The sequence below is a fragment of the Ostrea edulis genome, chromosome 1, assembly GCF_947568905.1.
Source record: "Ostrea edulis chromosome 1, xbOstEdul1.1, whole genome shotgun sequence".
NCBI lineage: Eukaryota > Metazoa > Mollusca > Bivalvia > Ostreida > Ostreidae > Ostrea > Ostrea edulis.
The window spans coordinates 68,313,144-68,329,087 of NC_079164.1; the positions used below are offsets into that span (position 1 = coordinate 68,313,144).

At 34.9% G+C, this 15,944-nt stretch overlaps 2 protein-coding genes across 11 annotated transcripts in view; one reads left to right on the forward strand and one right to left on the reverse strand.

The window, feature by feature from the left end:
• The first annotated feature begins 2,273 nt into the window (after positions 1-2,273).
• Positions 2,274-15,944, forward strand: part of LOC125645494 (serine-rich adhesin for platelets-like) — a 275,270-nt gene continuing 261,599 nt past the window's right edge. For 3 of the 5 annotated variants that reach the window (XM_056158057.1, XM_056158061.1, XM_056158065.1), the window contains exons 1-2: positions 2,274-2,456; positions 10,083-10,160. In XM_056158057.1, the coding sequence (XP_056014032.1) occupies positions 10,092-10,160 (69 nt within the window). In that variant the 5' untranslated portion in view covers positions 2,274-2,456; positions 10,083-10,091. Of the gene's footprint in view, positions 2,457-6,677; positions 6,814-10,082; positions 10,161-15,944 lie in introns of those variants that run through there. The other 2 variants (XM_056158054.1, XM_056158050.1) reach the window with 2 other exon arrangements.
• LOC125645900 (multiple epidermal growth factor-like domains protein 10) lies at positions 2,947-6,825 on the reverse strand. Of its 6 annotated transcripts, none has more exons than XM_056158248.1 (6): positions 6,687-6,825; positions 4,867-4,901; positions 4,552-4,686; positions 4,173-4,307; positions 4,032-4,064; positions 2,947-3,525 (listed from the first exon to the last, which is right to left on the reverse strand). In XM_056158248.1, exons 1-6 carry the CDS (start codon positions 6,749-6,751, stop codon positions 3,188-3,190), a joined length of 741 nt encoding a protein of 246 aa, XP_056014223.1. In that variant the 5' UTR covers positions 6,752-6,825; the 3' UTR covers positions 2,947-3,187. The 6 variants fall into 6 exon arrangements, with proteins under 6 accessions (XP_056014223.1, XP_056014220.1, XP_056014222.1 ...); XM_056158245.1 differs by having other exon boundaries at positions 4,032-4,088; XM_056158247.1 differs by having other exon boundaries at positions 5,058-6,696.

The window sequence follows — 15,944 nt, forward strand, 5'->3', positions numbered from 1 at the left end:
GTGGAAATTTACATGCAAGTTTGCTGACTTAACGCAGGTTCAAATTTGTAAAACTCATGGCCCCCGGGGGTAAGTTGAGGCGACAATAGGGGACCAAAGTTTTATATACAAATATATAGGGAAAATCTTTAAAAATCTTCTCAAGAACCACTGAACCAGAAAAGCTTATATTACATGAAAGCTTTCTGACATAGTGCAGATTCAAGTTTGTAAAAATCTTGTCCGCCGGGAGTAGGATGGGGCCACAATAGGGGATCAAAGTTTTACATACAAATAAATAGGGAAAATCTTTAAAAATCTTCTTCTCAACAACCCCTGACCCAGAAAAGCTATTATTTACATGTAAACTTTCTGACATAGTGCAAATTCAAGTTTGTAAAAACCATGTCCCCCGGGGGTAGGATGGGGCCACAATAGCGGATCAAAGTTTTACATACAAATATATAGGGAAATTCTTTAAAAATCTTCTTCTCAAAATCCACTGGGCCAGAAAACCTGATATTTACATGACAGCTTTCCGACATAGAGTAGGTTCAAGTTTGTAAAAATCATGTCCTCCAGGGGTAGAATGGGACCACAATAGGGGATCAAAGTTTTACACACTAATATGTAGGGAAAATCTTTTAAAAATCTTCTTCTCAAAAACTACTGAGCCAGGAAAGCGGAAATTTACATGGAAACTTCCTGACATAGTGCAGGTTCCGATTTGTGAAACTGGTGGCCCCGGGGGTAAGTTGAGGCGACAATAGGGGATTGTTATACATATAAATATATAGGGAAAATCTTTAAAAATCTCCTTCTGAAGAACTACTGAGCCAAGAAAGCTGAGATTAATATGACAGCTTTCTGACATAGTGCAAATTCAAGTTTGTTAAACGTTTGACCCCCGGGGCTAGGATGAGGCCACAATGAGGAGATCAAAGTTTTACATAACTAATGAATAGGGAAAAATATTTAAAAAATTTTCTCCTTAAGAACCATTGGGCCAAAGAAGTTTACATTTGCACGAAAGCTTCCTGACATAGTGCAGATTCAAGTTTGTAAAAATCATGGTCCCCAGGAGTGCGATGGGGCCAAAGAAGGGAGTCAAAATTTTACATACAAATATAGGAAAAATCATTAAAACTCTTGTTCTGAAAAACCACTGGGCCAGAAAAGTTTATGTTTACATGAAAGCTTCCTGACATAGTGCAGATTCAAGTTTGTAAAAATCATGGTCCCCAGGGGTAAGATGGGGCCAAAGAAGGGGGTCAAAATTTTACATACAAATATATAGGGAAAATCATTAAAAATCTTGTTCTGAAAAATCACTGGGCCAGAAAAGTTTATGTTTACATGAAAGCTTCCTCACACAGTGCAGATTCAAGTTTGTAAAAATCATGGTCCCCGGGAGTAGGTTGGGGCCACAATAGGGATCAAAGTTTTACATGCGAATATATAGGAGACATTTTTAGATATAAGCAAAGGTGACTCGGGTGAGCGATGTGACCCATTGACCTCTTGTTTGTAAAGGGAATCATGTTATTTCTATTTTGATTTCCCCTTTCTTTTCAAGACAACAAATCAAATGTAAGTATCCTTATCCTATTAATAACGTCACGATGTTTGATAGAAACACCACTGGAGTGTGTAAATCAATTCTAAATATTTGTGTGTGTATTGCTATGTGAAGTATATTTTTGCTGTGTGCAATATTCACGAGTGTCTGTTTATAGTATTAAATGTGTGTGTGTTAACAGTCATACATTTTAATTAATTCAATATGTAATCTTTCTTTTGTTTTGGTTTTGAAATTCACAGATTTTTTTGGTTTGTGTATATGTGCATTGCTAGAATATACATGTGTACTTTTCTTTGTTCTCAAATTCCCAAACATATTTATCCTAATGTTGTAGCTTGTTTTGACTTGTATTTACAACAAAACGCGTCATAATGCACTATACAGTTTATTTTACTGCATTGTTCATTATATGCAAATTTCTATACCCTGAATGAAATTTATGCAGTACTTTCTTACAATGTATATTAGCATTGCTAATGTTTTCTTATATTAGTATTGCATACCTTATTTGAGAAACAATGTGTTTTTTAAAATTCTATTTATCTCAAAAGACATCAAGAGTTTTAAAATATGCAATTGAAAACTGATGAATTTGATGTTTTGTTAAAAAAAAAAAAAAAAAAAAAAAAAAAGAATAAATGAAAGATTGTGAAAAATGAGTCAAATAATTGTGATCTGGTGTCATTACAGAAATTAGTAAAAAGAAAATCCCCTGGCGTGTCATTTCATATTAAACCCGATTTATTCACGTTACCTGTGCAACAAGCTGGAATGTGGTAGGGTGTGACGAAACATATCAGATCATTGTAGAATGTAAATATAGCAAAACGAAAGTAGAACACGGGAAATACCTGAAGATATTTCACTACTGTACAGTCACACCTGGGATCTGCAGGTAATTCAGAAGTAAATTCTCATTATAGTATTCTTAAATAAGGTGTAGTCTTCTGACCAGCGTGAATGAACAAGCCGTGTCTTTCCGATTTTAATATACCCCGATATAAGTCACTGAGATACTCGGTTATCGGAAAGGAAAGTACAATGGTATACTTTACGTCTCCTATCTAGTTAAAGGTCACATGGTTTAAAATGACCGATGATGGAAGGGTTAGGAGATCTTTGCGGCAAACTGGAATGAGTGTTGGTAAAACCCGAAACGGAAAACAGAAAATGTATGTAATGTTCTGAAGAGGCTAACAGTTTGTAAAATGAAAAAGTCTTATCAATGAGGGAAGCAGAAATTACAGAGAGAACGGGAAAACATCCACGGTGTTTTTTTTAAATTCCGTTCCGTGTTTTAGCAACATCGAACTGGAATGCCCTAGTTATTCACAGTGCACGGAATTCTTTGTAACATATTCTAAAATGTGCATAAATACATTGAATTCGATTGTTGAAACATGTAATTCTGCTTTGTCTTATATACACAAACATGTACATGTTGGATACCCAGAGACATGTACCTTTACCTGTTGATGAATTATATACAATGTCATGTAATTTGAAATTGGAAAAAATTCAGTCAAGACAGATATAATTTGATATATTCGTAAAACAGGAGATCATACCGACAGTGTATGAAACGGACCTAATTGGATTTAAACGATCACATATACACGGGTGTAGTCAGGGATGGTACGTCCTCATTTTTTCCTGTATAGACGTGTTTTCATATATTTCAAGTTCCTGACTTCGGGCTTGCTTCCCGTTAAGTTCATGAATGTTGCGACAATATCTACCGGAAGTCGTACTCCTCTCCGTATCACTGCGTATGGATTGATATGAACTAAATTCGGAATCAAAGTCACAATCTTGTTCCTTTTTCCGCTTGGATTGTTTGTTTCTCTTCACTAATGCTATTATTATAGACACAAAGAGCACTATCACGCCAAACACTATTGAACATCCTATTACAATGACTGTTTGTAAGTCCTCTTTGACAGCTGTGGAATGCTCGTCTTTTTCTGTAGTCATGTAAATAAGAATGATACCGGTAATGTTATTTACAAGAGATTTTGTGACATTAGCAGAATATTACGCGATATAATCAATATTGTATTTATTGTGTGCACTCTATTTTGAAGAAAAAAATGCTTTTTGAAGTACAATGTAGCTGTACTTGACTGACACCCCGTTATCGGACTACATAATGCTTTGGAACAATGTACATAGACTGAGAGTTATCCCCATAACTAACAGATCAGTGAGTTCTCCTCTCGTGATATGACGGTTTTGTTTTGAACATATTTTATTGATCAAATCAAAAGGAATGAGAACAAGCTCTAACAATTTACTAGTCCCTCTCATAAATATATCACGGTTCACAGCAATCAACAAAATTGTTTTCGTAGACTTAGAAGAATTAATTACCAAATAAAATAATTATAATAATGAAAACTATGCAGAAATGTAAAATTTGGCTTCTTTTTGTTGATCACCACCTATGTAATAAAATATATGAGATATTTACCCTTTTCTGTTGTCGTGTAAATCAGAACGTTATCTGTGTATTTTAAAAGGAAGTTAGCTACAATAGCAACAATACAACTATAAGAAAATCAGATTGCATTATTCTACGTATTTCAAAGATTTTATACTTATATTTGGTTACCTGTACTGGGTTGACACCCCGTTATATGACTACATAGTGTCTTGGTACAATTGCACTCAGACTGACATTTCGCTCCATAATTAGGATATCTACAGGGCAACGAGCAATCCCTCCCGTAGTACCCAGGTTCACAATCTGCAGAAAATGTTGTAAAGAGATTAAGAATTCGGATTCTTTAATCATTTTACTATACATACAATGTAGTTTCTAATTGATGCGTACAAATGTAATACTGAACGCCTAAATTATTGAACCATTGACTCTGCTTATATATACTTATATATATTACTGAAAGAATAGTTTATATAACGTAATGAAAATAATTGAATGATGGAATAGTAACGTTATAAACTAAAGCGATACATTTACCGATACTCACTTGTTTTATTGATACACCCCTTATCGCTGGTACAGTATTCTGCCGTACAATTACATTTTTTCTGACATCGCTCGCCATAGCTTGGATATCTACAGGGCAGGGAACAATTACGACCGTGATAACCAATTGGACAACCTAAAAAAGTATTCTTTTAATCAATGAAACTTGATGAAATTCAAATCATTTCAAATAAAATGTATTAATGTTATCTGCATTACGATTTAATTACAAAATAGATTTTTTTTTCAAACTATAAATCATTGCTGTAATTCGTGCATAAAACTTTGGCTTCAAATTGTAAATTGATTGATTTACTTTGACACTGGGAACATGTTTCTCCGATGTTCTTCCTGTACGTAAATAAACGTAAAAACAGAAAAAGATACAGTATCAACAAGTTTATTATCAACATTTACTTAAAATTAGCACTTTAATATAATTATCGTGATTATTAAACCATTGCAACTTACACACAATACGTAATATATTTCAGAATGTGGACTTACTGTGTTGTAGCTGTATTTACAATAACGAGCAGTACGGATAACAATATGACAATGATACACTCCATTATTGAATGATCTCTGAATATATAAGGAAGATATATAAGGAAGATGTAAGCGTGTGTCCTCTGATACACCAACAAAAAAGTTACAGTATAAACGACAGTTTTACTTGAAACAGATTTTTTGTTCCGTTGACCAAGTAGAGAACACATGTAGATGTCTACTTGATTAATAATTAGATATCGGAAAAATGCATATATTACATGAAGAGGTAAAATGCATATATTACATGAAGAGGTGAAGATATCTAACACTGATTAATCTCATAACTTCTATCGGGAATATAAAATAGAGCTAGGACCCCTGGGCATACCAGAGGTGGAATAAGGTGCATAAGAGGGGTAATTATTCCATGTCGACCGGTCACACACCACTCAGGGATTTCATATTTACCACAGAAAGTGATGTACTACGTGGAATCAGAGTGGTGTTTCACGAAATAATTTTTTGGATGATTGATCACTAGATATGAATATTTCCTTTTTCATTTTTGTTAACGAAGCAACTGTCTGTTATGTCAAAAAGTCTAGTCTTTAATTTAAAAAGCAGAGAATACCTGACTGATTATTTCATACATATGTGTATATTGTTTTAGTGTATCAAAAGGTACTGAATTTACTAAAAGAGGACAATACAACGCCTTTAGCGACGACGTTTTGTCGCTAATTCTAAAAAAAAAAAACAAAAAAAAAACCGCGCAGCATGTCCCAATTTCATTTTATCATAATATAAAAACTACCGAGAATTATAACACGAATAAGGGCCCATCAAGAAGGAAATGTCCTCTACTTTTACAGGCTGTATTTACTTTTCCCTATTTTCATATATAAATATAGGTAAAACGCCGATATGTTTAAACATTGAGAGAAAAAAATCGCAAGAAAACGTACATGTGCAAAAAATTGCTATTTTCTTATAACTTTGCCAGGCATTAAAAATAATTTTTATATCTTCTGAAAGCAGGGAATATATGCTTTTCAAATATATAAAAATATTGAATTCATAAGGAAAATAAAAAAAATCATATCGAGGGGGAAAATGACCTTGCGACAAAGCGTTGCGTCATATTTAGACGAAGCCATCCTTCACTTTAAATGCTTTTTTTTTAATCTAATGGCTTTACTTACTTTATTGATTTTTACATAGTCAAAATATAGAGACAATTTCCAAAAATATGATATATAGATCATGTATCTTATGGCCGTAGTTTCAAAGCTTTAGAGGCACCCCTTTTGCGTAGTCCTGTTTTTACGCGCCACCGGTGAAATAGGTAGAATAATAAAAATAATGTTCTTATAGCTAATATGTTGCTATTGTCGTTAAATCGTTTGCTATAATTCGTGCATAAAACTTTGGCTTTAAATTGTAAAATGATTGAATTACTTTGGCACTGATGAGAGTCCTCATCCCAGTAAAACCAAAGGGGATAGCTTTCCCCACTGTTGTTCCTATCCGTAAATAAACGTAAAACAGAGAAAGCTCCATTGTTAACAAGTTCTTCAAGATTGGAACTTTGATATGAATACCGTCATTAAATGAAACAAAATATATTTTAGAAGGTGGACTTACTGTGATGAAGCTGTATTGACAGTGACGAACAGTATGGATAAAAAGATGACGACGGCCTCCATCATCGAATGTTTTATACAAATTTAATATACGGAAGATTAAAGCGTATTTCCCGGTATGCACACAAGTAAGAGCCCCAAGAGAAATGCCAGCTAGTAACCGACCGCCGGACAGACACTCTTATTTATTGGAGTTTATTCCGCAGATATATGTACCTATACTTGATTGATAACATCACAATATTTTGTCCTAGTGTATTATGGCATGTTATGCTAAGGTGTTATTGTATAGAGGGATATTTTCGTCCAATATTGCTTTTACTGCGATGCATTAAAACATTTTCTCCCATTTTGAGATCATACGCGACATTTCTCACATTTTTTAAAAGAGTTATTTTTTCCAACTCCTCAATATGAAGATTTATTGTATTATTTCTGAAATAGATTTAAAGTTTATATTGTAGTAATGTAACCACACTTCGTATATTGGTCTGGTCAGCTGAATGGTTAGATCATATAACTATGGATGCAATGGTTCCGGGTTCGATCCCCGATTGGCCCCAAAATTTCCCCACTTTCTTTGCTACAATAACTTTGTAATATCCACTTATATACAACCCCCTGCAATGCAGAAAAGCTGACTTTTCATTTTTAATTGCCACATCAGGAACTATGAAACTATACCAACCCTAAAACAAACATGGTAATATTTTTAAAGAAACAATATGGGAGTAAGTGAATTGTACTTGAAATGTCACAAAATTATATGATATTAAGAAACGTACCATATGACCTTAAAGGCCGGTACTGGGGGGGGGGGGGGGGGGGGGGGTATAAATAGCAACCAACTAGGAAATTGGAGGAAATTTCAATTTTCCTGCCACCCTTCACTTCAGATGACATATTCTTGAATTTATACTAATATCATCAATTTTAATCTGGAGGTAGTTATGTGAATACATTTTGGTATTTTTTTTTTTTGAGAATGCTAGAAAATATTTCAAAGTTTTAAAGAAATGAAGTTTTTATGACTTCAAATTCTGAAGTGATACTGCTATTCAAAATTTGCCAGTTTTGACAGCAGAGCTAACATTTTCTGTTTATATTTACAACGGAACCACTTATCTCCACTGACGCAATCAGAATTGTTGCTGAATATGATTATGATGTCTTAATTATCTAACCTCAGCAGAGAGAAAGAAAAGTCCATTAATTATGTTTATTGTTATAAATATACAAAGAACACACACGTCATGTAATCATGTCTGTGCGTCCCGCTATTCAGACTGTTATCTCTCGACAAGTACTGACAGTAATTAATACATGGGCACCCCAGTCAACAGATATTTAACAGTCACGATTAGATGTTCATCTCTCAAAATCTTTAAAAAATCCAATAAAGAAACTTGTTGAAAAAATGTTCATAGAAAATATCCATATAATTATCAAACTAGACAATACAGTTACTGTTAACGGTGCCCCATGTACGGTGTGTTTTGGGTTGGCGAAGCAAAATATCACAATATTAACAACACATTCTGGTAGAATGTCCGTACGATGACTTGTCACATTTGTAAGTCGGGTGTCTGATTAAAGCACCATAAATTTTCTCTCTCTGTATCTTTCATCCAGAAAAACACCTACATGTATGAAAATGCAATGTCGAAAATAACATACGTTTTCTTTCATAAAGAGTTATTTCTTCTGTCAGGTGACACTGGTTCAGTAGATCACCACATTTGTCTTTTTCTCTCATCTGTGATACATGCTTTGCAAAAACATTTTTGGCATTCATCACAATTTTCATTGTACGGGATCCGGAATGTCCTTTCAAAGTCCTCCCCACTTTTGTCCTGATTATCATCATTGCCTTCTTTTGATAACATTTCATCTAACTCTCATTCATTAAAATATGTATCCCTTTGTTCTACAGTCACCCCAAAGAAAAATTATACTGGTCTCCTCACATTCCTACATTTTGAAACAAGAAATGTGGTCAGAATTGGAGGGAAAAGTTTAGAGCATGGGATACCAAAAGATATTTATAGACATGTTGCATCTTATTTTGTAATTTCTATTATCATTTTTACTTTACTTTCAAAATATCAGAATTGTCATCAAATATTCTCCCAAGCCGTTGTTTTGGTTTTGATTAATTTTGTTTTTATTATTACATTCCGTTTTGAAATCGCCCTCATAAGATAACCATGTAATAAGCACCACATACATGTAGGATGATCGTGAAATGGGCAAAAATAAAACGAAGACGAATATATACCTTTATTATATAGCTAATAAATAGTCTATTATAAAATCTGCCTAAAATCTAGAGAATGCGTTCAATATCCTGAAAATTTATTGAACGCTAACTTTGCATTGCGTAGATTGTGTGCGCCCGAAACATTCCGAGTATGAGTGTTCAATATTGACCTTACCGAAACGACGTAAACCAATCGTAACTACTCGGCTATTTCCGTAACCGCAAATGAACCTCGTATGTGGATCGCCGTCATCAGAGTCAGTTGCTATATGTACACAAACGTAACTATGACGTCACCGTCGTACGGGACAATATGAAACGCGAGCTATCAAATGCATCTTAAGATATCATACGTATCTAAGGTATTCTACCACTATCTATTCCCACTTATATGTTTATGTAATACATGTAGAGTGAATAAGACTTTAATAATACCAAAACTGAATTTGTGGTGAAAATCTAAATAACACATTATACAGGGATTCGGTTCTGGTCGTTTAACCTCATCCACAGGCGCGCTCCGGCGAAGAAATACATCGATTTGATGCAAGTTTTGCGCCGATACACGTCCGAGTCTTCTTACCGTTTACGGAAAAGGACGCGCGATGATCCGATTGGACGTAAACAAACCAAAATGGCAGACGAATATTGAACAGTTAAGAAATGCATGCTGATATTGCACACTTTCACCTTAGATGCCTATATTGATGACTTCTCGTCTAATTTTGAGTGAAAAGGGATATAATTTAACAACTAAATACTTTAACTATATAATAGAAGGGTTATTGAACTTATATTGGTGAATAAGCTCGTGCATTTTCACAGCCAACTTGTGCCAATATTCACCAATTTCAGTTCAATAACCCTTTAATATACAGTATAGGTATTTTGTTGTTTTGAACAATATTCGGTCCAGTCGATGTATTTGAAGCCACAATGGGAGCACTATTTCTTACGCTTAAAACTTATTCTACAAAAGCAAGCGAATCGTTTATCAAAAGCCTAGATTATCATAAATGTTCTTAAAGTGAATGTGGTTAATGGGTGGTAATATTCTATACCATCTACTGTAGATTAGTCATTTAGTTTTAATTGTGACAATGATTAATGTAATAATTGTTGGGTTTTTTTTTTCAGAATTAGTGCATGACCAAGACTTACGTACTTATGAAAGAAAAGATGCTCTTATATATCCTCATAGTTCTGATCGATCAGGTAACCAAATTCTTTGACATTTCTTAAAACAGACGCTATCTGCAAACTAACAACTTGATACATGGGGTGATTTAAGCTTCGTCAACTTCATGTATTTATGTAGCAATATTCCCATTATCACCTGCATGAAATGTTAACGTCTCTCAACAAATTCAATACGCAGGGGCGTGTTCTGCGTATGATAAGTTTTTAAATCGAGGCAGTCTACTGACCGATAAGTTGATGTTTCAGTGGTTTAAACGGTCTCGGTTTAAAGTTAGCTGTAATAATGTAGCCCTCTCCCGATATTTTTTGGGAGAGAGCTACAACTCCTTAGGATCTCTGTAATGGTGCAAATGCGGGAGTGATTCATTCCCGCAACATTTTCGATCATTCTAAACATTTGCTAAACGTAAATAAAATGATATTCTATGTTTTTTAGTCAATATATAAATTTTCAACCTGCAACTTACGATTTGTGAGGCTCTATTCTACTGTTTTCAACAATTTCGATACATTCCATTTTCTCGATTCATATTTGTGCGCCATGTTTGATGACTGAAGTTTCAACTTCCGATTGTCAAGTTATTTGCATATGCTATATAAGGTAGTATTTACATCAGTGGACAAGTACGGAGGAGAAAGCTATTTCGTAGGTATTAAAAAGGCTTAGATTTAATATCAAGTTAAAAAACGAACAACAGAGTGTAAATTCTTTCTGTAACCATATGATTTCCCTTTCTTTCTCGGAGTGGCTCGAGTAACTACATTTCCGCGCAGATTGACATGTTTAGGTTTTTCAGTAGATCCACCTACGAGATCTCGCGATAACAAGCATGGCGGAACAGACGAAGAATTTTGCAAGCTGTACATGATGTTTAGTGAAAAACACCTTTATTAGACATGCCCGAGGACAAAGTTGATACTCCTTTGGGTGTATACAACCTTTAGGAGTAATACACGGAGCTTATTTTGCACCATTACAAAGATCCTATGGAATTGTAGCCATATTCCGAAAACATCAGAATAAAAAAGAATCGGATAGGGCTACATTATTGCAGCATTTCGAAAATTTTATTGTCATTATAATGATCTAATTTACAAAGACAACCCGTCGTTAGGTCGAATGCTATCTGAAGTGTTTGATACCAACTGTTAGACCGTTCTCTAAATGCTAAATTTGACTACGGATTGCTCTGTTTACCTGATCGAAATATATGGTTAATGGTGGGTGTGAACAATTAACAGGGTTAACACGGTAATAGCAAATACTCCTCCTAGGCATCTGATCCCACCTGTGGTGTGTCAAGGGGTCCGTGTTTGCCTTTTTTAATTTTGTATATTTATCATAGGCATTATGGGATTGAAATATTGTTATGTGTATCAGTGAATATGTTACATGTATTATCTGTGTTAATTATTGATAACATATCAATATAAAAATAGAAGTAAATTAACTCTAATTGGTTGGCATCCAACACAGTAGATAATATTAAAACATATTCGCCTCCACGTCCCTTAACCTTCGAACTGAGTTTAACAAAATTGATTTTTCTGATATTGAACCAGATATAAGCTGAAAATTCCTAAATTGATTCTGTTGGTTGTTATAGTAGGTCGTCCATTGAAATATCACTTCTCTTATTACTTTCGAATAGATCTTGCTCTCTTCCTGTGATCAAAGATGGATAACCAGTTATCGTTTCGTAAACTCTAGTAGTTGGAATCCATGTTTTAAATCATTCAATCATAACCATGCTTCAGTTTTAGACACATTAAATATCCCAGTCAATGGGTCGGATGAATATGAGTTACCGTGCCTATACTGGATTCCTAAACTTCATAATAACCCTTACAGAGATACATTGCTGGATCCAGTAAATGTTCTACCAAGCCCCCATCTTTCCTCCTCACGAAAATATTAACAGCTTTGAAGGCGAAACTTCAATCGTACTGTGCGACAACGTATGCCAGAAGTGGTGTAAATCAAATGTGGATTTTAAAAAATTCTAAAGAACTCTTAGTAAACTTGAAATCACAAAACCTTTCTCAAATCAACAACATCCAAACGTATGACTTTTCAACACTTTACTGGACCATTCCTCACTATCAATTAAAGACAAGACTTTTGACAGCATAGACTGTTGCCTTTTCAACAAAAATGGAAAACGCAGATATTCCTATTTAGTGATCAGTCATCCAAAACATTACTTTGTTAAACGCCACTACGATTCCACGCACAAGTATTCTGAAGTTGAAATAAAAATATGCTGGAGTTCTTCATTGACAATATATTCTTGGTCTTTGGTGATCAGGTCTTCCAACAGTCTGTTGGAGTTCCCATGGGCACGAATTGAGCGCCTTTGTTAGCGGACCTGTTTCTATATTCACATAAAGCAGAATTCATTCAAAACTTTCTAAGCGAGACAAAAATCTCTTGTTGTGGCCTTCAATTCGACATTTAGATATATTGACGACGTAAGTTTCATTCATATGTCGATTCGATATATCACTGTGAGCTCGAAGTAAAAGACATCACAGAGTCGTCAACGTTTGCTTCATACTTAGATATTTTATTGGAAGTAGACTTTAACAGCAAACTGACAACTCAGCGGATGATAAACGGGATTATTTCAGCTTCTCTATCGTCAACTTCCCATATTTATGTGGCAATATTCCATTATCACCTGCATATGGTGTTTATATCTCAACTGATGCGATACACAAGAGCTTGTTCTGCTTATGTCAGTTTTTAAATGGAAGCAGGCTTCTGACAAACAAATTGATGGTGCATGGGTTCTAACAATCTCGTTTAAAGTCAGCAGTCAGCATTTCGCAAATTCTATGGTCTTTCTAACAATCTAGTTTGCTAATACAACCTACAGACTGTGGACAAAAGTATTCGCACGATCGCGTCATTTTTCAAACGTGTTTATCGAGTATCATGCATTGCGGGCTATCTCTCTTTGCACAGACATGAGTTATCCTTTCACCGATGATGTATTTAAAAAGTTGAAGGTCATTTATATGACGTAATGATGTTCGTGGTCGTCTGCAACTTTGTTTATACAGGCAAGGTATTGATTAGAAAACATGAGTTGTAAACATCGGAACTCGGTATAGGCTGCTAAGAAAACATGTAACATTAGTTCAGGGCTGTAAAAGTTCCGGGGAAGTTGGAAAATTATTAAGAATTCCTACATCAACTGTGTATAGTGCTTGGAATAAGTTTCGAGAGCGGGCTACAACAGAAAACCAACAAAGAAGTGGACGAAAGAAATTAGTGAGTGCACGTGCAGAATGGAGACTTGTTAGATAGACGCAGTTGGATAGAAAAAGATCACTGTCGGACGTTACAAAAATATAATAAAAATAACACTGCAAATATTCAAACCCCCCCCCCCCCACTATTTGGCGATGTTTAAGAAATGGATACTAAATATGTGTTTGTATCAAGAAAATACGGTCCGAGTTGTCAATCGTGTAAAACGTCTGCAATGGTGTGTGGGTAAAATAAACTGGACCGTGGAAAATGAATGGAAAATGGTACTAATTTCTTCTGACAAGTGCCAGATTGTCTACGGAAAATACTGTCCATATATATATATATATATATATATATATATATATATATATATATATATGGAGAAGAAGTGATTTAAATCTTGACTGTCGGACTGTATTTTCCCCCGAAACTGGTAAAATATATGGGGATGCATTACGTGTCATGGCGTTATTACTCTATGCAGAGTTAATACATATAGCAACATGAATAACTCTGAAAAATTTGTAGATAACTTGTGGCATGTACCACAAAACTCTTTCAAGATGACAATTATCTGTTTATGGATGGCCATACACCTGTTCATTGATCTTGTCTTTCAACCAATTACAAAACTGACAAACAAATTCCAGCACTGAAGTGGCCCACACAATCACCTGATTTATGCCCCGTAGAAAACATTTGGCTGGTAATTAAAAGAAATTTCATATCACATTCGTACATTAAATTCTGGTGATGAACTGTATCACAAAATTCTGGAAATCTGGACTTCGTTTACAGTAAATTATACAAAATCTCCATGCACCCTTCCACAACGAGTGCGCCAAGTTCAAAGGGCCTGAGAGTATATCACGAACGTATTTTAGGTACTTGACATTTATTTTTATTGATTATTGATAGAAACAAATTGTTTATTTACAATATGTTTGCATTTACAAGTTATTTGTCCTGTTCAGACACTCCAAAACATGTTTGCTTACCGTCAAGCGTTTTCGATAAACAAATTGGCCGCCATCGCCCGTGCGAATACTTTTGTCCACAGTCTGTATCATTGGGCCAAATGCTATCTGACGTGTCTCATACCAATTGTTAGACCGTTCGTGGTACACTCATTTTGACTACGGATAACTTCGTTTACCTGATCAAGATATTGGGCTCACGGCGGGTGTGACCAGTCGACAGGGGATGCTTACTCCTCCTAGGCACCTGATTCCACCTCTTGTGTGTCCAGGGGTCCTTGTTTGCCCAACTATATTTTGTATTGCTTATAGGAGTTATGAGATTGATCACTGTTCGTTATCTTCATCTTTCATTTACTCGGACAAAACGTAACGTTGGCTACCCTCCATGTAAAATATTCACATTGCTCCCTGGATTCGGTAGAAAGAATAATAAATTGGGGATAAAGAAAATAAGACAGGGATGTGTGTATGTGATCCACTTAAAATTCTGGATGGATTCCTTATGATCACCTGGAGTGATTATCGGTATCACTAAGTCTTCACATACATGTACAGTGTTACATCATTATATCGCCAGCTTTTGTTCCAGCCTATTTTTGCGTTATATTGAGGGTGGCATTATAACGAAATTAATCACTTTAGTTCCTTGGCACGTTCGGTCGCCCGGCAATGATACATGCGGCACATTTGGTAGCCGACGACCATTTGTGCCAAACGTTTCTTCGCCAGCGACCAAACATGCAGCACGTATCGTCGCCAATTTTAGGCCATACATGAGCACGAATGGTAGCCACCCAAGCCCCCTGTCCCAAGCTCCAACTTTGCTTTTGTTTTGCAAAAAGGTATGTGTGTTCATGCGTGACTGTATTTGAGTGACGGTGTTAGTGTGTGCGCGCGTGCACATGTATGTGTGTGCATTCATGTGTAATAAAGTTTGTTTTGCAATTCACACGCACACCTGTGCACACATTTGTGACACAAGCACGATACAAAGCCAACGAACAAAAAAGCATTTCTGGACGGAATTTGATGTGAATTTATTTTGCAAACACAGGATTCGCAACATTTTAGCAACACAATTCTCTGACATACATGTACCATTGTTTTGACACGCCGTTTTTACATTTATTCCTTTTCAAAGATATCTCATAAATCTTATAAGGCATCTTATGAAAGATACAAATATCCTAATATGTTTTTTTTACGCGAGATATGTTATATAGTATACAATATATCTCATAAACTTTATAAGATGTCTTATTAACGTTTTTGATTTAAGATATCTCATTCACTCTTGTAAGATATTTTATAACTTTTATACGGTATCTTATAAAAGAAATTCTATAATATATCTCAGATATTTTATAAGATATCTTGTAGAACATATAAGATATCTTATATGTTTTATAAGATATTTCTTAAACTTCATAAGATATCTCATAAATGAATTTTTACATTCAAGATATCTTATAAACCATATAAAGTATCATATTGTTGTGTAATACTTGCACCCGAGTGACACCTGTGACCTAGATTGTTCTAGAGTTAAATGTTTATCAC